The sequence below is a fragment of the Amblyomma americanum genome, chromosome 8 (genome assembly GCF_052857255.1).
Source record: "Amblyomma americanum isolate KBUSLIRL-KWMA chromosome 8, ASM5285725v1, whole genome shotgun sequence".
In the NCBI taxonomy this organism is placed as follows: Eukaryota; Metazoa; Arthropoda; class Arachnida; order Ixodida; family Ixodidae; genus Amblyomma; species Amblyomma americanum.
Window position 1 is genome coordinate 58,456,363 of NC_135504.1, and position 24,732 is coordinate 58,481,094.

Sequence of the window (24,732 nt, forward strand, 5' to 3'; positions counted from 1 at the left end):
GACAACCGAACCGGGCCGTAAGGGAAGGAGAATGAAATGAAAATTTGTTTTAAGGAAAGGAAACGACGCCTGTCTCACAATTCTCGCTGGACAGGCGCGGTTCAGGTGTCTACCGCGATGCGCCATTTTTCGCTCACGGCCAACGCCGCCGACGACACCGCGGCTTTTCTGCGACACGAGCTCCTTAATTAATGCTGTCGCGTTAAAACACCTTTCAAGGCGGCTGCGTTAGGCTGCATCAGCAGCGTCATGAAAACGAAATGGGGGCTTTAGGCGCACCCGCCGCGGTCCGTAAGGGAAGGAGAATGAAATGAAAATTTGTTTTAAGGAAAGGAAACGACGCCTGTTTCACAATTCTCGCTGGACAGGCGCGGTTCAGGTGTCTACCGCGATGCGCCATTTTTCGCTCACGGCCAACGCCGCCGACGACACCGCGGCTTTTCTGCGACACGAGCTCCTTAATTAATGCTGTCGCGTTAAAACACCTTTAAAGGCGGCTGCGTTAGGCTGCATCAGCTGCGTCATGAAAGCAAAATGGGGGCTTTAGGCGCACCCGCCGCGGTGGCTCAGTGGTTAGGGCGCTCGACTACTGATCCGAAGTTCCCGGGTTCAAACCCGACCGCGGCTGCTGCGTTTTTATGGAGGAAAAACGCTAAGGCGCCAGTGTGCTGTGCGATGTCAGTGCACGTTACAGATCCCCAGGTGGTCGAAATTATTCCGGAGGCCTCCACTACGGCATCTCTTCTTCCTTTCTTCTTTCACTCCCTCCTTTACCCTTTCCTTACGGCGCGGTTCAGGTGTTCAACGATAAATGAGACAGATACTGCGCCATTTCCTTTCCCTAAAAACCAATTATTATTATTATAATTATTATTACTTCAGGCGCGATAGCATATATGTGTGCCGGAATCTATATATACGTGTTGGCAGGTTTGCCTTACGAAGGGCTGTTCGGAGTGTCTGCAAGAATTTTTCATACCGCGCGAATGTCTCATTTGAGCTTTAAAAATGAAAATTAATTGGTTGTTGGGGAAAGGAAATGGCGCAGTATATCGGCGGACACCTGAACCGCGCCGTAAGGGAAGGGATAAAGGAGGGAGTGAAAGAAGTAATTAAAGAACAAAAAGGTGCCGAGTGGAGGTCTCCGGAATAATTTCAGCCACCTGGGGGTCTTAACGTGCACTGACATCGCACAGCACACGGGCGCCTTTGCGTTTCGCCCCCTTCGAAACGCGGCCGTCGCGGTCGGGTTCGACCGCGGGTACATCTGAATCAGTAGCCGATCGCCCTAATTCCCGTGCCAGCCATAGCTTAAGCTATGCAAGCGCATTTTTGGGTACGACAGCCGCACGAAACGAATTCATGGCGTGGTTTTGCTCGAGGATGTACTGGAATATCCCAGCGCTCAATGCTTTTTGTTCAATTTCTTCTTTCATTTACTTGTTGCATTATTCTCACGTACTTCAATGCAAGCTGCATATGCGTGCTGGGGGAAGAATATCGTTCTAGATACAATGCAAATTACATGTATTTTTCACTCAGTGTCACATTCGATTATCACATAATTTCTGTTCGAAGGTGTGCAGCAGGACGTGGAGAATAAAGAAAAGGAACCGCGAATACACGTGCTCTACTCCACGCGCCAAAATCTCTATCAAAAGCAAAACCGAAAAATATCAGCCGCTTGGAGCGCTAAATGCCACCCCTGCTTCAGAGCCACTGGCTACAAAGCGTTCGCCCATCATCTATCCTCCAAAAGAACAGGTCGCAAAATATATTAGTACAAAATTACCGATCAAAATAAGAGCCCGACGTGCCCTCATTCAGTGTTCGCGGAGACGATCCCAGCGGCCCTACGTCGAGCCGGAATTCTTTCCAGTTCATCCAGAGCGGGGCGTCGGCGATGGGTAGTGGCACTACTACGCTGCCGTGAAGAACGCGCGCGGCGGCCGGCGTTCTTCTTCGTCTCCTACGAGTTGACTTCTCCTGAAGGCACCGCCGTGCGCTCAGTAGTTTCGCAAAGCCGATATTCATCCGGCGGCGCCGTCGCTAAGCAGGCGTCCGGAAGGCGCATGAGCGACCGCTCGACGGAATTCTTCTCGTCCTTTGCACCTATCGAAGTCGCAGAACGGTGCGTGTCAAGCGAGCAACGCGAGGCGGCGAAGAAGTAAGCGAACCAAGATGAACGGAGGCGCGTACGGCGCTGGCAAGGCCGGCGGTGCGTTCGACCCGATCGGTTTTGCGCTAAAGCCGCAAGTCATGCTTAGGATATTGTGCTGGGTGAGTACGCTCTCCTTCCTGTCTCACGCACCTTTGATATCCCTATTCTTTTCCCCTTTTGTGCGGGGCTGACGGGAGAGGTCTCCCCTTTTGTGGAGGTTTCCGCAGCGGCGCCGTCGCTTCGCGAAAGCGGCTGGCATGCACGGGAGTCTGTGTGTGTGTGTATGTTGAGGAGTGTTGGGGACCAGCAGGTTATTGATTTTTCTCTCGGACGTTCTCTGCTAGCTGCAGCCGCCTCGCTGGGAATGGCGGCTGTTTGGGGCCGGTGCTGGACGTGCTAAAAACGGTCGCCCTTTGCGTGCCACGGATATCCGCGGCGCGCGCGTTTCCGAGACTCGATGCGAGGCATGCGGACGCGCGATCGGGCATGACGGCGCTCCGGTCCGGGTTTTCAGCCAGGACGGCGCGCCAGGGGTGCAAGCTAGTTCGGGATCGAAAGGCACGCGCAGCCGTAGTTGCCCGGCGAAGCCTGCAGCAGTTAACCTATAGAACTATATATGTATATATGTCACGAGGGGAAGGGCGCTCACCTCGTTATTGGCTGTAGCTGACCGCAGCTTTGTTGGTGTGCTCATGCTCTCGAGCTTTATTTGCTTTATTTCCTTGGCAAGCTCAGCGCAGCGAAATTCATTTGAGCACCGAGAAGAAAAGCTGTGGGCGCGCGCGTGCTCCGATCACCTTCAACCTTTTTTCCCCTATATTTTCCCGTGGATATGCGTGAATGTTTCCTGGTTATTTGCGAGTGCTATGTGTTGCGCCTAACACAGAATAACATTTAAAAGGTAACAAAAGTTTTAATTATTAAATATATAGCTATATATCAATAAATGTATATCATATATGTATATATATATATGAAAAATTGAACATGGTAGTTAATCCCAATCAGAGGTTTGAATCAGACTTGCAGCAGAAATTAATTGTCGTGGAGGCACATCATTGGGTTGTCAGTGGTGCAAAAACTGAATTATTACTCATGATATCATATAATCACTATGATAATGCTATATATACATACACGGAATTTATTTTTTTTTCTCACTAATGTTTCTGGAATGTTTCTACCACTAGACAATCTAGTAAAGTAGCCATTAGGATAACTGTATAATCTGCACACAGCAAGAAATATGCACACATGGAGGTTTCGCTAGAAAGTCAACGTAACCCTGCCTGCGCATGACCAGTCCTGCATTGTGAAAGGGCACCAGGGGCAACTAATAACCGTGAGAGCACTGTAATATAGTGCAGAACTATATACATGCAACTCATGTATACTCAGCGTCAAACTGGTATCATATATATGTACCCTGCCATACAAAGGGTATGCATGTGTCACATACAAGTGTTAGTGAATTGTGATCTGGTAATAAGTGAATTTTTCTCATAAAATTTTGGAGCTGTGTACTGTCACATAGTGGTGAGGGCAGTGATCTGGTGGTCAGGAAGACAACGAAAAGGGCTTCCAAAAGAAACTGTTTATTCGGCTGACTTGCGTCCATAAAGAACTGAATGATTCGGCATCAATGATATCAACAAGCATCCTCAGTAGTCATTGAAAAGAATGCCCTCCACACTCGGCTGTGCTCAGTTTAAGGCTGACGACAAACTTTCGAAATATGGCGTGCAAACTAGCCGCAACAGTCTTGAACAACGTGTAGAATCAGCTCCGCCTGGATATGATCATTCGAGATAAATATGGTCACGTTTTACATCACAAACAAAGCGATAAAGCTGCGTGCCAGCAGCTTTGAAGAATGAACAAACAACCATTACAAAGCTTAATTTTTGCATCAATATGCATGCATGTGTGGTAGGCATTACCCAAACCAAATGCAGTATTGTGTTAGTTCAGTGAAGAGTACATTGCTCATTAATGTGTAAACCGTATAGAAAAGGCCCCGGGGCGAACTGCTTGAAATATTACTTTTATTGTTACTTTTCAGTTATGATTTCATTTGGTCCATAAGCAACTCAGGCTATAAGGGATGCCGCAGTGGAGGGCTTTGGATAATTTCGACCTCCTGGGGTTCTCTAACGTGCACTGACATCACACAGTACACGGGCCACTAGCATTTCGCCTCCATCGAAATGCGACCGCCGCGGCTGAGATTGAACCAGCGCCTTTCGATCGAGTCGGCAGCCGTGCACTATCTGAGCAACTGCGGCGGTACAGTTATGATTTGAACATTACATTAGCATTTAGAACATGTCATTAAAAGATATGTTCAGTCTGAACAGTGAACTAATTTTTAGGACAACATAAATGCTCTTATTATATACATGACATTTCAGTCCGACATGCAACACTATCAGCTTTCACAAAAAAAATGCTACCTGGGAAGTTGAATGCATAAAACAGCTGCAATTCTTATGAAATAGGCAGATGGTACATACTGCGCATGTAGTGAATTGCTTTGACATTAGCAGAAATATGTTAAACTCTTTCTTTGATATATTTATACGATAATGGACTTGTACATCAATGCTTAAGCACTGGTGCAATTTATACTATGTCCTAGTGCAATGTATCCCATACATTCATATATATGTCAGAAATCATTAATCTGCGCTGATGTTTAAGCTTTGCTCTGGGCAGACTACAATTGGATTGCCTGGCAACATGCAAATAAATACCATTCTCAGAATTTCGATGTATAGAGTTGTGCCTATTAGTACGGAGACTTTGGTTCCCCAGCAAAAGTGCCCATTAAGCAAATCATCCGTAATTATGACTAATGAAGAAAAAAAAAAGGAATATTCTGAAAAGAAAAAAATCTTTGAGGAATGCTTTTCTCCGTAGTGGCAGGCAGTGAAATGGAAAGAGGCCAATCTTGGAAGCTCCAGGTGCATTCTTCGGGTCACCGTTATGTTTAAAATCATGCAGTGCAGGTTTTAGCATGCTTGGAGCGCCATAGTGCTCCAGGAGACGCATGATGCCTCATGATGTGGTGAAAGATTTCCTAATACAATATAATACGATACAATACAATGTAATAAAATACAGTACAATGCAATATGGCTGTTCACATTCCAAGGAATCTGTATAGTACTTACCGGCTGACAGCTGCTGAATGTGGTTTCAACATAGCCCACAGAAAATATTTTTCGCAGCCATTCATGCAGTGTAAAGCTGGTAAGGCTTAGACTTATGGTGTTTAATGCACTGAAGTGAACTAAGGATATGAGGGCTATGAGGGTTCTTTAACGTGCACTGACACCACACAGTATGCAAAAATGGCAAAGCGTGTTGACCGGACACATTGCCACTGAAACCGCACACTCATAAAAAGGCCATTACTGGGGCATTTGCACTTTTCACTGTCTTTCGCTGGTATCCTGCACTCAAAATGCAAGGGGTGGAATATTTGGCAGAGGCACTTGGGATTTTTTTTCTCATCACTGTCCATATTAATGGGAGAGCAATACATTGGTCCCAATGAGATCTGTACGTTTTCACCTTGTCCATTGTTCAGACAGCGAGTTTCCATATTAACGAGGGGTAAATACACTGAAAAAGTTTGGTCCCCCGAAAAACTGTCCATAATTCGAGTCGTCCATAATAATAAAGGTCGCATTAACGGTGCACGATGGTATATTAGCACGTGCATATATATGTGTAGAGGTACACCTGCCCAATTCTTTAACAATATTAAGTGTGCAGTGAACAAATGGATAGATAGCACCGTGTGTAAAAACAGACCAGCAAAACAGGTTACAAACCGCATCCACTGCATGTGATCTCATGTCTAAATGTATAACCACCAGTTTCGTCACTTGACTTAGTCACAAGACATACAACTGTTTGTTCGGCGCTTGTGTGATATACCATAAAGCTGTTAAAGAATTGGCCAGGTGTACGCAAGAAAAGTTCATGTAGTTTCTTCCCTTGGGCTGTATAATACATTTTTATTAACTTATTGAATCCAAAGGTGCTGCATTCATATGAAAGGTGTGGACAGTCCTCTTTCGCAGGAGCACATCACTTTTCAGTATAGTTCCCATCAGTAGCGATGCACTGAATCCCACCGTCCATGCACCATAAATAGTCATTAACATTCTTTGCATGCTGTCATAGGAGAACAGTCTGAAGAGTATGCATGCTTTGTGCTTCATGAAGAGGTCACATATGGGCATTGGGCACACCCTCTGTCTTCTAGGGTAGCAAACAGCGATAGTGCCAAGGGGAGCCATGGATTGGGGGTCACCACCCTAAAGGTTTGCCAGTCCACAAAATAATTGGCCGAGCAATTCTTTTAGACCCTGATGGGGAGGACGTTTCATGTTCCTGAAGCCTGCATTGGGCCCCTTCGCTGATATGTGAAGTGCTCACTACTGCATTTTGTTCATTGCCTTTATTTTTATGAAGAGCAATCCAGTGTTTTACGCCACTTCTTCACAAATGTCTTGTCGTGCCACCCCAGTAGCACATGGGGACTAATGCGCCATGGTAAAAGTACGTTGCTACTTAAGGGGCAGCTGTATTGAAACGTGAAGTACTCTTTTGAAAAAGGATGTTTCGAACTCATTTGAATGTACCATATTTCAATTCGATCATTCAGTTTTAAGAAATGCTATAGCCCACGATGCCACACTAATGGCCATCGCATGCACATGCACATATACAGACATATTGCACTGTTGTCATGAGCAACGTACTACAGAAAGTGTGAACCGAAAAATTCTGGCGGCATTTTTTTTTCGTGAAAAAAGTGTACATCCACGCTGTGTACGTGGAACACACATGCAGTAGCAATCTAGATACCATATGAATGAATAAATAAATAAGTAAATAAATAAGTAAATAAATAAATATATAATTGGAGACATTTTTGCTTTGTTGAGATTTCTAAATGTGTGCTCCTCGATTGGATGGTTTGATGGTCCACTCTACAGGCCTGCTGTCTGTTGCACCTGCCATCATATTCCCTAGATTTGATTTGCTAATGGTGTATGTTGATGGAGGGTATGCAGCTAGGTCAAGTTAGTCATGCTTTATCATTTTAATTTTCAGGATCTTTTTTTCAGCGCACACAAATTGCGGCTGTGTGTGGCAATTAAGCATGCCGTTCGTGAAAACCAGGGTGTGAATTATTCCAGTAGCACTATATCATATTTCATTCTTCTGCATTTCTGCTCTGGAAGAAAACAAAAAGTCCTAAACGCCTTGATTCATTAGACATACCCATCATGATGCATACAAGTCAGAGGCATAGCAAACCAGTATTCGATTCTGTTCAGCTATTCTGATGGCTGCACTGGCAATTGTGTACACTGATGTGTGTGGTGCGTGGGCTTCATCAAAGGAGTAAATACATCACAGGGTATACAGCTAGAAAACCTCAATCCCTTTGTCACATAGCTAGAAAATTAATTTCAAATAATAAGTCATTATGCAAAAGAAATATAGATAAAAAATGATCACTGAAAGTGTGTTGAGTTCAGGTTCTTATTCATGTGCTCATCGTATGCATCTTTTTTATTGTGGTCTTTCTTACAAGTCATGCTAATCATTCATGCATACTCAGGTGCTATTTGTCTGCAGTTAGCAGAGGAAGTGACATAGGTAGCTGCACTGTACAGACAAGGCTCATTCACCCCACAATGCCCAGCTTATCAAATGTGATACAGAGCACAGAAAGGTGAATAATGTCCATTTCACCTCTAATAACTGCATGAACTGTACTTGAAGTAACTGTCATCTCCAACATATTTATCGATGCAAGGCCAAAGTGCGATGCAGCAGCTAGGAGGCCTGCTAAAAGATAAATTTGTGTAAAAGCTAACTCTAATGGCAAAGCAGCCCAAAATTTCTGTGGTCGTAACACTGTATTCACAGGTGATTGAGCAGTTTATAATTTTTTTCTTGATTCACAGTATATGTGTCTGCGTATTTAGACATCGTTTCATGGTCACTGGACTTTCGGAAATTATCAAAACTAGCTCGGTTCAGTTATGCTGAAAAAACAGCGCAAGGAACGAGACGAAAACACGAAGGAAGAAGACACAGACATGGGCGCTTCTTCCTTCGTGTTTTCGTCTCGTTCCTTGCGCTGTTTTTTCATCATGGATTACCAACTAGCCCGGCATCTTGCACTTCTGAACTTCAGTTATGCTGTTATAGTTTTCCTAATGAATCTCCCAGCATCATACATTTGTGTGTTCAAGAGGCTATCTGTGATGAAATCCTAAAAGTTTATAACTTTTATCAAAAATTTCTATTGCCTGAGCATTACAGGGCTAATTTGCAGACCTGCCTGGTTTCTTCTCCAGAACCACCTGCTCATATTTGAGGACATTTGCCCCACCTTCACTTCACAAAACCAGCTTTGTTTGTGCTAGAATTCACAGAAACAGGAGACAGCCGGTCTACTACTGCAAACTGCACTGTGTTCGTTACACGATCTCACAGTGTCCCTTGTTGACTTGCTCATTAGTGCTGAAAGTGCAGTGCCATCCTAAAAATCTCTACCTTTCATTCCTTGCCCGTGGGGGGTACGTGCAGCTCTTTGCCATCGTGGTGTTTGGCTGCATCTCCTCGGGTGGCTGGGTGGATGAGCGGTGCCAATACAACAGCGACTCCAATGCGTGCAACTTTGGCGTGGCTGTTGGAGTGCTCGCCTTCCTGGGCAGCTGCGGGTTCCTGGCTATTGAGGCCATGTTCGAGAGCTTCTCCAGCATCAAGATCCGTCGCCGGGCCGTTGTTGCTGACATGGCCTTTTCCGGTGCGTCCGCACCCCCTGTACACCTGCTTCTATTCTCCTTTAAAAAAGCAGCACAGTCTCTTGACCAGCAAAAATTTATTAGGAAGCACAAGAGCATGAACTCGTGGTACTTTTATACGTAAACTCGGCCATATCCCACAGCCTCTGTCCCTGAAGGCTTGCTTCAGGACCAAGTAGTGGGGCTCATAGTCGCCCTTGAGAGATTTGCTGTGCTCGATATGCGAAGCCCGCTATGCTGTATAGCCCAGAAGGAAACTTGGTGACCCATTTACTTTTGGCAAAGGCCGTACATCCTTAGTCAAATATATGCAGCTTACCTGGCTACTTGCCTGTAGTGTTCCTGACCGCAGATGGCCAGCTTCTTTGCCAGGTAGAATAGATGTAACATCAAGGTGGCCCCGCCATGCAGAGGTCGAACTACATCCAGTGCTGTGCGGGTCATGGGTGCCCCGTGCAAGCAAAGTGTGCTCGCTGAAGAATACTAAGGAACCTTAATAGCGATAAAATTGAAACATGATGCATGAGGTTGCTGCACATCTGTCAGAGCTAGTAGCTGCCCAAAGGCCGGAGTGGTGTTAAAGGGCGGCACATTTTTGCGATGGCGGTCTTGGTAAGCCAATCATGTCTAGCATAACACTTTTTTCTCCACATCTTTGTGGTAGGTGCCTTTTAAGTGTCATGTATGTGGAGCACATACCTGTTGAATATTAGCTAGCAGTACGTGAGTGTTTACTCCACCAACATCTCTATTCTCATGCCATAAAATAAAGTATGTGAAATCTCACAAGCATTGAGGTTTTTATGCATTTGTGGGTCAAGGCACATACGTAGGTAAGAAGAGGTTGAGGTAATAGGCCAAAATTTGGAATTGAGGAAATACAGGTTGTGCATTACTTAGGTCTGCAGGTACAAAATGCAGTTGGGATTATAGCTTCTTAAACTTTTGAGGACTGTTGGTTGAATAAACTTGCATGCACCTATCTCTGTATATACATATAGCATACTGGAAACATATTTTCTAGGGCCATTCATTTAAATAAACTAATTTTGTTTGGCATAACATCCAGATGAATTTGCAATAATTCACACTTTTATTTTCCTCAAGGATCTCTTAAGATACTCTTTAACCACATTCTGAACTCACTCTGCTAGTTTACCACAGCACATAGCAGGTACGTAGATGACACAGTAACAAATGTTCACAGTTGTTATGAGCGACAGTGAAGCAGTTTATTGAGAAGTGAAATGGTAGTGTATTCAATGCAGATGGCCAGTAGTTAAGGCCAGTGTTGTAGTCTTATCTCTTCAAACTGGCATACGAGCGTTGCTTATTGTTTTATTGTTGTGGTTGGAGCTTGCTTAATTAAACTCTCAGGCACAGCTCAAACTCCATTTTTTCGTGAACTGAAATGTTGATACGTACCCAGCCAGCCTGGGTAAAGGTGTCGCTGCTCTATGTGGTCCTTGTTTCTTCTCGAGGTTGAAGACATGGCTGTTCTGCTGCACCACATAAGAGTGAGCATGAGTGTGTCCTGACAATGCATGTTGCATGCGCAGGCCTCTGGGCGTTCATGTGGGTGGTGTGCTTCTGCTACCTGTGCGATGCCTGGCGCAAGTCGGACATGCCAAGCGATGGCTATGGCATCAACAACGTCCGGGCAGCCATCGCCTTCAGCTTCTTCTCCATCTTCACATGGGTGCGTGCACATGCCTCCAGTCCGCATCCTTCCGCTGGTTAGAAGTCTAAGATACTTGCAGGCGATCATCATAAAAAATGCTCAGTATAGGGTACAAGATAGCCAGGATAGGATAAAGAATGTTTAGGATAGGATAAAACTCAGTATAGGATACAGGATAGCTGCCAGGGTAGGATACTTACAGTAGGAAGAAAGATACTCAGGACAGGATACAAGATAGCCACCAGGATAGGATAAAAGATATTCAGGATACAATACAAAATGGCCACCAGGATGAGATGCTTTCTCTTGACATGATAAAAAATACTCAGCATAGGATATAATACAGCTGCCTAGGTAGGATAAATTATGGTAGGATAAAAGATGCTGGGGATATGGTACAATATATATGCAGCAGGATAGGATAAAGAGTATTCAGGATAGGATAAAACTCAGTATAGGATACAGGATAGCTGCCAGGGTAGGATACTTACAGTAGGAAGAAAGGTACTCAGGACAGGATACAAGAAAGCCAGCAGGATAGGATAAAAGTTATTCAGGATGCAATACAAAATGGCCACCAGGATGAGATGCTTTCTCTTGACATGATAAAAAATACTCAACATAGGATTTAATACAGCTGCCTAGGTAGGATAAATTATGGTAGGATAAAATATATGGGGAATATGGTACAATATATATGCAGCAGGATAGGATAAAGAGTATTCAGGATAGGATAAAACTCAGTATAGGATACAGGATAGCTGCCAGGGTAGGATACTTACAGTAGGAAGAAAGATGCTCAGGACAGGATACAAGATAGCCACCAGGATAGGATAAAGATATTCAGGATACAATATAAAATGGCCACCAGGATGAGATGCTTTCTCTTGACATTATAAAAAATGCTCAGCATAGGATATAATACAGCTGCCTAGGTAGGATAAAATATACGGGGGATATGATACAAGGTAGACAGCAGGATAGGATAAAGAATACTCATGATAAGATCAAAAATGCTCATGATATGATAACATAGTCATTAAAGCATACAAAATAGCCACCAGAGTAGGATAAAGGTAGCCAGCATATGATACAAGGTAGCTACCACGATGGGACAAAGAATACTCAGAAAAATTCATTGGATGCACTTAGATATCTCTTAACTGCGGGAAGGCAAAAGCCGTTTGTGACTCACTGCACTGATTTGAATTTGCCGTGCTTAAGTTCATTTCACGACAGAGGAGAAGAGCAGCTGGCACGAGCGTGGCAGAGAGATCACGTTATCTTGTGATGTCACGTGATCTTAAGGTCACATGACCTAAAATGCAACGGACGGATGCGAGTATGAGCCATTAAAGGCTGTCGCCTTAACACTATGTAAAATGGCCACAGGAGCATTATAAATGTTACTCGTGATATGTTAAAAAAAACTCACATAGGATACAATATAGCCACCAGGATGAAATAAAAATAGCTACTCAGCATACGATACAAGGTAGCCAGCTGGAGAGAATAAATTAGAATAGGGTAAAAGATACTCTGTACAGAGTGCAAGGTAGCTGCCAGGATAAGGTTAATCCTCAGGATACCATGAAATATACTTATGGTATGAAAGCAGATACTCAGTGTACAGTGCAAGATAGCCACCAGGAAGGATAAAAGATACTCTGGCATGATACAGTATGGCCACGAAGATGAGATAAATGTTACTCATGATATGATGAAAAAATATTCAGCATAGGACACAATATAGCCACTAGGATGGGATGAAAAGTATACTGTGCATATGATACAATATAGGCAGCAGGATAGGATAAAGAACCCACAGGATAAAATAAAAGATACTCATGATATGATAAACTCAGCATAGGATATACAATACAGCCACCAGAATAGGATACAAAGTGCTCAACATGTGATCCAAGGTAGCCACCAGAAAGTGGTAAAAGATACTTGGGATATGAAACAAGGTAGGCACCAGGATAGGATAAAATATAATCTTATGATAAAGATAGGCACCAGATTAGATATAAGCACTCAGGCTATGATAAAGGATACTCAGGCTATGAGAAAGGGTACTCAGGACAGGATATAGGCTATTCAGGATTGGATAAAGAATGTTCAGGATAGGGTAAATTATATAAAAGATAGAAGGAAGCATTGATGATGCATGTGGACATGCACTCTATTTCTGGAGTACTTTTTGTGTCCCTGTTCCTTTTTTCCTCAATGTGTACGTAAGTGCGCACATGTATTATACTCGCATAAAAAATTAAGAAAGTCTGATCTGTGCTTGAGTGTAAGCTTATTCAAGGAACGAAAAGCCAAATGAGTTTAGAGTGTTTGACATCTGGTGTACACACAGGGGTCTAGAGACATATTGGGCAGAGAAAATTTCCAATGCATTAGTTGCACTTGTTCTGTTTTGAAGTATAAAAGTGAAAGGCACTTCAGTGAGAGCAGATAGTGATAAGAACACATGGAGAAAACAGGCGCAAGATTCACAAGTGCACTCTCACTGATGCGCTTCTTTTCCATCGTGTTCAAGCTGCGCTAGTTACTTATGCAAACTGCTTTCTCGAAGTCAACCATTCTTATGCCGACACCTCCGTGTATGCATATCTTTAAGCACTAGAAGATTCTGAGATGTGCTCACGTTAATGTAGGTTCACTGAATTCGTTTAATATTGGTTGTTTTATGGACCAATTATTTTTTCCATGCACTTAAAGAATACCCAATCTTTTGCTCCTATACTCTAGACTAACCCTCACTTCACTCATACTGTAATGTTTGTTGGTAAACAAAAAGTATAGGCCGCACATTCATTATTGAGAGGGAGAGTAATTTTTTTTTTGGAAAAGAAAAAGCACATTTTATTGCATATCTTTGAGAGGCTTAGTGAGAGGTCTTTTGCAAGCTTTAACCATCTAGTGAAGAGAAAGTTTAACAGTCAAGGCAGTCCTGTAGTCAATCTTTAGGGCTGCTGACATTTGTTTCCAGTTTGCATTTCTAGTTCGTCAGTCCATGCCAAATGTCTCAGATGTTGCACTTGATCATCTCCGTTTTGTTCGAAAAACTTCGTGGAAACTTATCACAACGTGCGTAATCTGAGCCTAAAATATTTTTGCCGAAAAAAATGATCTTGAAGCAAGCTCAGTTTGAACGTTTCGAAAATTCGCGAAACAAGGCACTGCTCGATATCAATAAAATATCCAAAATTTTAGAAAACATTCCACACATTCTTTAATTACATTCATGCATATTCTGGCTTTCGATATGATTCAGAACATGTATTTTTCTACAATATAAATATTTTTTAGAATTTAAATAAAATGTAAACATTACACTATTTTGACGTAAAAATAAACTTCCTCTCGGAAATTAAGAAATGGTCATCTTGCTTTCTTATATGTCCATTACCATAAAAAATGTTACAGTTGTGAAACTGAATACATTGAAGTGAAATAAAATACTGAAAGAAACGTGCGTTTTGAACCATAAGCACCCCTTTATTCCACCATGAGGCAGTGCAAGCAAAAATACAAACGATGGGGGGTTTAGTGGAACAGTTTATTGCCTTTCATTTCTGAAATTTTAATCTGGGCAATTTGTTTAAAGCGAGAAAAAAAATTTGAAGTTGAGCTCTAGCGCCATAAGTTGCGTCGTCTCTTTGTGCCTCTTCAGCACAGGGCCACCGTCAACAGTGGCCAGGCGAAATGTACAGTTCTCAATCCGAAGTGAAGTTTCCACTGCAAGAAGGCATCGGGACATTGTGTAGTAGAACAGATATTTGCAGGAAAAGACTTTGTTAGCACTGCCGGGACTGCTCGTGCACCAGTGAGATTGCTATTCCTGCAGTGTGTTCACTCCGCACTCAGCCATTGTTGTCAGAGCGATGACAGACGTGTAGAGGACGCGAGAAGCAGGCGACACTGCGTGGCGGTGCCGCGGTCGCGATATGTGCGGTCTCTCGATAGCGAGGCACTTCCACACTATCGGGCCGCGCTCACATCCAGCGGTCTCACATTACCAAAGGCCGTGTGGAGGACCTCGCAGCTTCGCTGCTTCACATGCACTCTGAGGTGCGCGCTCTCCGTGATCTTATTCGGACGTAAATAAAGGACTGATACGGTTGCGGTGGGCTGCGTGAGAGAGCACATTGAATAGCTTCGTTTTTTTGTTCTTGGCTGCCTGGTGCCACAGCGGGTCCATTCGAACTTTGAAAGCGAAAACCGATTCTTGCTTATCGCATACCACCCACCAAATGTCATGCAGTATATGCCTCATAGCCAGCCTTAAATTTGCACAACTGCGAGTGAGGGCGAACTGTATAGAAGTTATCTTGCTGCGAGAGATCCACTTAAAAATTTTTTTTTCTCGCTTTAAAGAAATCGCCTAGCTCCATTAAAAATTCAGAAATGAAAGCCAATAAACTGTTCTATGAAACCCGCCATCGTTTGTAGTTCTACTTGGACAACTTCAGGTTGAAATAAACAGGTGTTTATGGTTGAAAATTCACTTTTCTGCAATTTCTGTAGTCTGTTTCACTTAGACGTGTTCAGTTTGTTCAGCTGTAGCATTTTTTTATAGGTAATAAACATCTAGGGAAGTAAGATGGCCATTACTTAATTTCTGAGAGGAAGTTGGCGTTTTTTTTTAATGTGAAAATAGTAGAATTTTGTGTTTTATTTAAATTATAAAAGTAATTATACCATCCAAAAATACATGATCGGAGTTGTATCAAAAGCCAGAATGTGTGCAAATGTCATTAAAAAATTTGTGGAGTGCTTTCTAAAAATTTGGATTTTTATCGATTATTGAGCGGTGCCTGGTTCATGCCTTTTCGAAACGTTCAAACTGAGCTCACCTCACGAATAAATTTTTTTCGGCAAAAATATTTGAGGCTTCTATTAGGCACACATTACAATAAGTTTCCATGAATATTTTTGAACAAATTGCAGATTGCTAAGCGCAATGTCGGGGATGTACGTTTGGCTTGCAATGGCCCAGCTCTGGACAGTTACTTATATTTGGCCTTGAGATCACGCACAAATGCATATATACATAGCACTGGACATACTTAGTGATGAGAATTCTCCAAAATTAGTGACACTAATGTGTGCATTATAGTAGGTATTCAGTACTATATATATGCTTCCTGTATCCAGCCTGATGCTTGGTTTAATCCAGGGTGGACGGCTTGGTAATGGAGCCTGCGTCTTCAGATCTTGTCTCTGTGAGCTTAACAGGCACTTCTTAAAAGTGGCGAAAAAGCACGGCACATAGGTGCGTGACCGGTCAGAAATTTTGTGTCAGCCATATAGTGGATTCCAAGAGAAAGTAAGCACATCAGGGGCCGGCAGAAGGTTAGGTGGGCGGATGAGATTAAGAAGTTTGCAGGCAGAGGGTGGATGCAGCTGGCAAAGGACACGGTTAATTGGAGGGACATGGGAGAGGCCTCTGCCGTGCAGTGGGTGTAGTAAGGCTGATGGTGATGATGATATACACTGTATCAGACCCAGTCCTGTAGCTCCCAGAACCTTACTACAGTGCATGCAGTGAAGAGAAGCAAAGCACTCAGATGGCACTAGATACCACCAACAATTAAAGACCTCACTGGGCATTCCATACTTACTGAGCCACCCATATCGTGACAATTTTTCTTTTCTGCCCCTTCGCAGGCAGGGTGCGTGTTCTTCGCTTACCAGCGCTACCGGCAGGGCGCTGATGCACCCTTCATGCCGAGCTACGAGGCCGACCCAACTGGAATGGTGGGCGGAGGAGGCACACCCTTCACGGGCGGCTACCCCGGAGATATGGGTGATGCCTATCAGGAGCCCCCCTTCTCGACCAAGACCGACACGGGTGGCATCGGTGGCGGTGGCAATTTCCAGGCTCCGGCCTATTAGCCTCCTCTCCCTGTTTCCCCATCTGTGATTCCTAGGCAGTCCTCCTCCTCGTGACCTCTTCCCCCGCCTGTGTATCTGTACTTCAAGCCAATGGGGCGAGAGCAAAGGGTGGTCTACACGTCTCTCTCTCGCTCGATGTCAGTAATGCGCACAGTGTAAAGAGGGGAGCCTTCTACCACGTGCACAGTTGAGAAGACTCCCCGTTTTTTTACTTATTATTAACTCGGACAAGGCAAAATTGGAACTTGGTCGGTTATCCCCTTATGCATGAGCATTCGACCGCATGTACGAATTGTTCTGTGGTGACAGTCGCAAAGTCTGCCGAATGTCCACTGGCTCTTAAGATGGTGCCACATTTGTGTATCCTGGTTGCAGAAAATGCTGTACGTATACCATTAAGACAGCACGTGTAAAGTAGCTGTTGCTGTGGGTGCAGAAAAAATTGTGAAGGAAACATCCTTGTGGTCTTACTCAAGGACGCAAAGTTAGCTGGCATTCGTGTTCCTTGATAGCTCTGAAATATTTGGTCTGCCTCGAGGTGATGCTTTCAGCTGACATACTTCCTTGCAAGATTTGCACCAGGGCGAGGGGGGCTTCCAACTGTGCACAGTAAAAGGCTCTGCTGTGTGTGTAGGATTTCACTTGTATTGGCCACTAGGGAAACATGGCACTTGTTCTATGCCTGGGGTGGGTGTGGTAGCGTTAACATGAAAAAAAGAACTTCGTTTTTCATTGATGTTTAACCCTGCTCAGCAGAAAGGTCAGGAGTGAGAGCACTAGACATCCGTTCTTTTTGTGCTGAGCCTGCATCATGTGGCACACCTAAGCAGAGATTTCGTTGAATTGTGATCCAAGTCTAAAATTCTGCTAGACCTGGTTACCACTACTGCATTTCTGGTGGCACAAAATGCCCCATTTGTATATTTTGGAGAGCGTTTAAAATACAGGAAAGAACATCATCCAGTAAACTTTTAGTCAACTGCGAGTCTGCGTTTTATGTCACCACTTCCAATTTTTTCATTGATTGCACAGCATGCCTAGTCAAAAAAATGCATTCAGTGCAAGCTGTGCAAAATGCATGCATGTCAGTAGGCCTGCCATCTTGTTGCTGCATGATGATGTTTTGCACACAGCACCGGTTACGAAATTTTGTGCCAGTTCAAAACCTAACATTAAGATGTGAACGAAGTTTGAAGCTCGGCCTTCGGAAACATTTGGCAGCATTTGGCTGCCGGCAGTGTTACATTCACAGGTGCCATGTTTTCCCTAGGCCCATAGTGTGCATGGTTGTGGATGCTTTAGTGTACTCTGGGTTGTGTTTGAAAGAGAAAGAGAGAAAAAAAGGAAAAAATGCAGGTGTCATCCCCAAGGCAGTCTAGCCAAGTAGCCAGTGTTTCCCTATAAGCATTTGCTTTCTCTGCACAGCACACTGTGTGTGCACAGCAACCTATTCAGGGGTCAGCTAACCGCTGAATGGTTGACGTTGCTACCAGACTATACGAAATGAAAGAGCATATTGAAAGCCATCCCATGTGTGAGAGAAAGAGGTAACAAAATGTTTAGAGAAGTCCTTAAAGCTTGCACAATTTCACTAGTAAGGGAAAGAATCGACGTGGTGACCGACGCCGGTGCGCGGCCATGCACGAAATCACGAAAACAGGAAATTACACTGCATGCCAGTGTGTGCAGCATTTGTTGCTGAATGACAGCTTGACAAAATGTGAAACCAAGTCGGATTTGATTGAGATGAGTAGACATTCAGACACCCAGAAAAGGGACTATTGCCTGTCACTCTTGTCTTTTCTTTATTGACCATTCAAAGTGCACACATGGAAGCTCCTTTCTCGGGAACCAGTACTCTTGACTAGAAACATGTCTGAAACACTCTTTCATGCTAAGGTGCAACACCTCGTCATTTCTGAGCAAAACTGCAGACTGCTCGTTTGCACGTGTGCTCGCGATGAAGGCAACAGTGGAAGAAAGATGCTGCGTTGCGGCCAAACCAGAAAAAGCTCATGGAAATTGTGTGCTGGCTGTGCAGTTCAAAGTTTCGCATAGTGGCACTCCCCGAGATCTTCCATCCGCATCCCGCCTTGTGTGGCACGCTCGGGATTGTTGCTACTTCATGTCGCTTACCCCGACTCGCTTGGGGTGCCAGTGTTCAGTGCTGTCGAGGACTTTAAATACGCGACTGCAGCTGAGCCACATTTGTCCGCTTTCATCTCGAAGGTACACCAGCTCGTTTATCTGCGGAATTCCAAAAGCACTGCCTTGCTGTCCACAGCGTACAGCTGCAAACTACTTACCGGCTTCCTCGTCGAGGTGCTGCTTAATTAGTTGCCACCATAGGCCAGCAACACTGACTGAGAACAACTAGATTGTTTCTGTCACTGTGCGTGGTCTTGCAACATAACCAAAATAACAGCGGTGTCGTCTGTGCATGTCTATGGCAGCTGGTCAAATATTGGTCTCACACGGGATGTGCACATGACGTGCACAATTACTCTAGTCAAACACTTTTTGTTGCGTTTTTGCTCCTGGGTTGTGGTGGGGTTATATTGTTGAGAGCAAGTACCTTATGATTTTCCTTAATGCCAAGTTGCAACAGTGTTATGTTGCATTTGAGTTGTGATATAAAAGATGACATTAAAGGGGCAGTGTACAGTTTACTGCATACATTCCTTTTAGCCATATTTTCGTGCTACGAAGAGTCTTCTTGCCCCCTGCATGTTAAATGTGAAAAATTGCCCTACGATGTTTATGATGCAGTCATACTGAAGAAAATATGGGCACAAAAGGCCAACCTGAGACAACCTCGTGCATCTGGTCTGTGCTTGAAGAGCCTGGTTCCAATACTGAAAACACGCGACACTTAAGTGTGCCACCAGCATTGCGTGGTGTTCCTGTCGTCTCGTCAACCTGTTGCTTTCGCCTTTTACCCATAGCCGCATTTGCAGCCAGTCTCAGTGTCGAAAGTTTCGGTGTTGAACTGACAAACAGCTGCGCACCGCCAACTGTCGTTGTGCACTTTTCCGTGCCCAAAACTGCTGTCAGAAAAGTCCACTTCCATATCCGCCAGCTGCGCCGCTGCTTCTGTGCGCATCCCAGCTGTTTGTGATTAAGCCCGCCTCTTCAGGAAAAGAAAGACTGCAATAAACGGAAACGTATTTTTGTGTGAGGCGTGCACACACATAATAGACACCTGCAATAACCGTGCCTCTAAAGAAAGCATTTTGCGCCAACTGTGGAGTGTCGTTTCCGGTTTCACGTGTTGGATCTGAAAAGTATTTTCTTTCCCGAGTGCCCCCTGGTGGCTGACTGCGGACTTCTCTACGGGCCACGCCCGTTTGTTGAGAACGCCAAAGGAAACAAGCCTTCATCTTATCGCCAACATCAGTACAGCTTGTTAACTCACCACAAAAGCACGTTTGCGTGTCTGGTAACAGCTGCCTTTTGGTTAAGTTTCAAAATGAGACTGTTACACCATGTTTATCTTCTTAAACAGGGCGTATCAAAGTGTCCCTGCATTTGGAATAAAAGGAAACGACACGTTTTTTTGAGGACTTTATGGACACTAGTTGGCAGTCTTTCTAGTCTACTATCTTGTCAGCAATTTGCCTTTGTGTTCTACAAGCTTTTTCCTTCATTTCGTCAGTGACATGTGCGCCTTACCAGGTAATGTGCTGATATATGTTGAAAATTGCTCTGGTAATAGTTTTACCATGCCTGGCCGGTCATCCTGTTCTTTCATCTTCTCGCTTTGCTGCTTTTAGCCACGGTTCTGTATCATCATGAGAATGTTTCAAGCAGCTTTTGGAGGGCTGTTCTTCAAAGCTTTTCCCCCTTGAGCACCAGACGTCGGTCTACTTAGTTCATTCCATACTGACTCAAGGATTTCGGTCAGGCATAGTGGGCTACCTCAAAAGCAAATTCAAGCCAGAACATGAACCAAAGACACAATCTGTGCTCATGGCAATGCTGGTTTATTGATTTGTGCGCAGCCCGAGTTAAAATGAGTGCTTAATAAATGTCATCACATGCCTCACAGACTGCCATCATCACACAAACCCTCCATGTCTGTATCCTGAAAGCTGGAACTGCCATGGACATATGTGTTCCTTTTTCTGTTGTTTAAATGATGCCGGTGATCAGCAGGTTATAAGTGCAGGTTCCTACAAGTGCAGGTGTCCAAAACATTACCAGATGAAGGAAAGCATCAAAGTGTTAAGGGTTTCGAGCACAACGTGATTGACATAACAGTACCCTGTACATGTTCCCTAGCGCTTGCAGCAGCAGGTGTGTGTGGCAGATGCCATTTGGCAGAAGTTGTAGTTTAATGAAGTGCCGTTGCTACCCCGCGCATGTCCACTAAGCCTTTCAATTTAGCTACCCTCTCCCAAAAAATTCTGAGCTGAGGGAGCACACGTGGAAAATTGTGTTGGATTCATGGATGAAGTTGTCGAGAGGCCTAGGACGATGGCATACTGAAGCAAGAGTAATTGAGCATTGCCACAGATTCTTACAGCCACAGTGAGTAATGGGCCCCAAATGTTGCCACGGAGCATTTGCAGGGTGTCAAATGAACAGAGCCCAAAACAGCTTCAGTCTATGAGGTCATCTCATATCTGTACGGCAATGAATGTGCCATGCAGCGGCATGTTCGGAAGCAAAGTTTATTGATTCTCTGTTTACTTCGATGCCTCCACATGGTGGGAATGGAGTGGAACAAACTATGAAAGGCTTAAATGCAGCGCTTTGAATTTTTTTTTTTCAACGCAATATTGAAGATGTGCACTGACAGTGGCAATAAGTGCATTCGTCCAAAACACTGCACTGTAAGCGTGCACTGCTTGAAATACGTGCAGCTGCAATGCAGAGGAGAAGACGAGAGAGTGAGGATTGCCACTGCTGCAAGGCGCAAAAGCTGGCAAAAACTAATAGACAACAAACATACATAAAAACAAAAAATGCTATCAAAAACCCCACCTATCCGCGACCTTTTGGTGTTGGCCTTAAGACAGAGCCCGTTTGAGTGGGACGCCGCAGCAAGAGAAGGTGCGTCGTGTATCATACTCTCCATGTAAACACACCTATTCACTGGTCTGTGTCGTTGTAAATAACAAGTGTTTCTTGCCTGTACATAAGCTTGTGACATCTCTATAATAAATGCGCACCTTGTTTGCAGTGTAGGGGAGAACATATTGCGAGCAGACTGGTGTCATTTGTGTGTTCACAGGGGCACAAAACTGGTTTTGGAGGCCCTTATCATTGCCAGACTTCATATGAGATGTGCATTACATGCATTGCCCTTGCAACCTTTGCCTCGCAGTTGTGCTGAAGCAAAAATCGTGAAAACAGACGGACAAAATTAAGACAAATGCACGCACCGCGAATCCTACCGTCCTGTAAACCCTACTGCATTGCAAATTTTACTTAGAGTGACTTGGTTGCACTGTCAAAACTGAACGCGTTGCTTCTGTAGCAGCGAAGGAGCCTACTTGTTCGTGGAGACTAGCTCAAGCATTTTTAGTGCCTACGCGTTACGTTGCCTTCATATGGACAAGCATGACCAAGACAGTGCGTTGACGTTCACCTTGCCCGGAGTTACTGATCTGTGCGCCAGAGCTTGTAAAAGTGATCATGTTACAAGTTTACCAACTGTCAGTAAGACTTGCCCAATTTCTCAAAAACTTTACTGTGCTTGAGGTGTCTCGAGCAGTGCTCTTGAAAATAAATGGACTTTGCACAGTCTTGGCCTGTATGGGCAATCCATGAAATGCACATCGAGGATAGGCTGGCAGAGTGCTTTGCTTGCATTGTTTTTTGTTTCAAAACGTGCAGTTGTTGTCACTGGTGCACAGGTGTCTAGTCTTGCGCATAGCCACCTTTTTGTTCCGGGACACTAGATTACGAGAGATTGCATTTAGTTCCTAAGAAATGCAAACCTTGTTATGTGTGTTTCATTGGCTGTGTGTTTGTGACAGAGGGTGTATTTGGTTGTGTTGCATGAGGTTTGCAGGTTTTTTGCAATTTTCTGTTTATAGTGTCACGGCTGCGACAGAAAAATAACATGCTCTCTATAGGGTGTTTGTGCATGTGCACGCGTGTGATATAACTATTACCTAGTTGAGGAAGAACGCAGCATGTTAATGTAACTACTAGTTGGGACGAAATAAAGGAAGCTGTCACATCAGAGCCTGTCTCTGTTGTCTTCCCTTCTATAGTTCTAGGCATTAGAGAACCTTTCACTCATGCCAGGGCTACCTGTGCTACACATTCATCCTGTTTACTTTGTGTCTCTGTCGTCCTTGTTTCATTTGCGCTGCACCTCTCAAGGATGTCTCACCGACTGGCCCACATGAAGGTACTAATTGATGCTATCGCACAGTACACAGGCCTCTAGAATTTCGCCTCCATTGAAATTTGACCGCCGCGGCTGGGATCGAACCCGCGTCTTTCGGCTCAGTAGACGAGCGCCATAACCACTGAGCCACCACAGCAGCACTCAACTGTTAGTGTCTGTGTCCTTCAAGCAGTCAGCCAAATCTGAAGTATCACAGGCTATCTGGCAGCAGCACAGATCAGGCATGATTGAGCAGCAAACAGGCAGTGGAAGACAGCGCAAAATCTTAAGACACATTTTAGAGCATTTGAGCAAACTTTCCACTTTTATCAACTGTATACGGCAAAGCTTGTTTGGTGTAATGGGTGCTACAGTGGGCTCACTGGCTTCCATGCGACAATGCAAGCAGTGCTATTAATTACCTACTCTGTTATAAAATTATGGGCATCAGAAAATTCTTAAGGTCACATGACTATCGTTAAAGCTGCAGCTCATGGCCTCACCAGCACCCCTTCCCTATCTCCATTACGCTCTTTGCACGACAGTCATGCGTCACGCTCCTCTGATAGAGGCATTGCTCATGCTAGCATCGGCCACACACACTCTGGCATTGTCTAATGAGGGTGTAGTAACACACCACCTCTGAGCAAAATATTTTCAATGAACTTGTTCAATTATTCGCAGGCTGCAAGTGTAAAGAGTATATGCTCATGGGCGATGAAGTGAAGGACAAATTAGAGGGAATGTTTGCAGCATGTTAAGCGCTCGGCTCATAGTACCGCTTACTTTAATAAGTGTCTAGCGTCTCTTTCAACCAATAGAGGGCATGAAAGTTAGGCTCTGCATGGAATATAAAAGTACACTGTACACCAAAAGTTCCAAGACACTCGTCGAGTGTGGACCCATACATAGTTTGCATCAATGACACAGCACCCGCCATCTTTGGGTATGGAAAGAGCGGCGAGAGCAATGGTAATGCAGTAGAGAGGCTAAGCAGGAAAAGGGAGATGGTCCTTTGTGTGCAGGGTTGTCTCCATTGTTCGGGCTAGTGGTGCCGAGGGGTGTATGGTACATTGTGAATGGGCGACGTTGGGGAAGGGGTACAGGGTCACTAGGTCCCCTTCCCCTTGGCGTGGGAATGAAGCACTGCTTCTTGCCTAAACTCTGCTCCATCCAAAGATGGCACCCACAGCATCACCTGAAATCTATAATAGGATAAAATTTAAAAAAAAAAAAACAGCAGTTACACTAGTAAACACTAGGCCAATGTCTGTGGCATCATGTATTACTTTGCTAGCCAATCACAACAGCTAACGAAAGCAGTTTTTTAATGTTTTACTTTATTGAACAAGCCATGCAGGTATCAAAATTCTAAAGCTTAAATTTTTGTTCCTGTGATTAGCTTCTTGTTTAGGGAACAAGAAACGTTAACGGGCTACTTTGTCGTGGAAGAATTCTGTGCCACGGTCCTGAATGTGGGCAGAGCTTCCTAGCATAATTAAGTTGTGTTCGACTAATAAGAGCACCGAGAAACTCGAGTGTGGACCTATCAGCACCGAGAAACTGGTCGAGTGCAGACCTATGAGCACCGAGAAACTGAGTGCGCTGCCCTCAAACGGTGAAAACTCTTCGAATGCAGCCCCAAGAGTACGGAAAACTGTTAGTGAAACTTAAGTATAATAGCTGCAAGGTCGCCTAGTTTCAGAGCTTTAATTGTACTAGGGAGATTTTCCTAGGGCTTATATAGCAGTACAGTGAAAGACTGAAAATTTGTAATAAGCAAAGCTGCAGAGACTTC

General features: G+C 44.3%; 1 protein-coding gene across 1 annotated transcript; it reads left to right on the forward strand.

The window, feature by feature from the left end:
- The first annotated feature begins 1,779 nt into the window (after positions 1–1,779).
- Positions 1,780–22,786, forward strand: Syngr (synaptogyrin). The gene is made up of 4 exons (XM_077634874.1): positions 1,780–2,280; positions 8,783–9,002; positions 10,560–10,699; positions 16,364–22,786. Exons 1-4 carry the CDS (start codon positions 2,182–2,184, stop codon positions 16,589–16,591), a joined length of 687 nt encoding a protein of 228 aa, XP_077491000.1. The 5' UTR covers positions 1,780–2,181; the 3' UTR covers positions 16,592–22,786.
- The last annotated feature ends 1,946 nt before the right edge of the window (positions 22,787–24,732 follow it).

Excerpts from the sequence above, each read along its gene's own strand:
- Syngr (XM_077634874.1), top strand. The coding sequence starts at position 2,182 with ATGAACGGAGGCGCGTACGGCGCTGGCAAGGCCGGCGGTGCGTTCGAC. Across the intron at positions 2,281-8,782 it reads TGCTTAGGATATTGTGCTGG|CTCTTTGCCATCGTGGTGTT; the intron begins GTGAGTACGCTC and ends GGGTACGTGCAG. Across the intron at positions 10,700-16,363 it reads TCTTCTCCATCTTCACATGG|GCAGGGTGCGTGTTCTTCGC; the intron begins GTGCGTGCACAT and ends GCCCCTTCGCAG.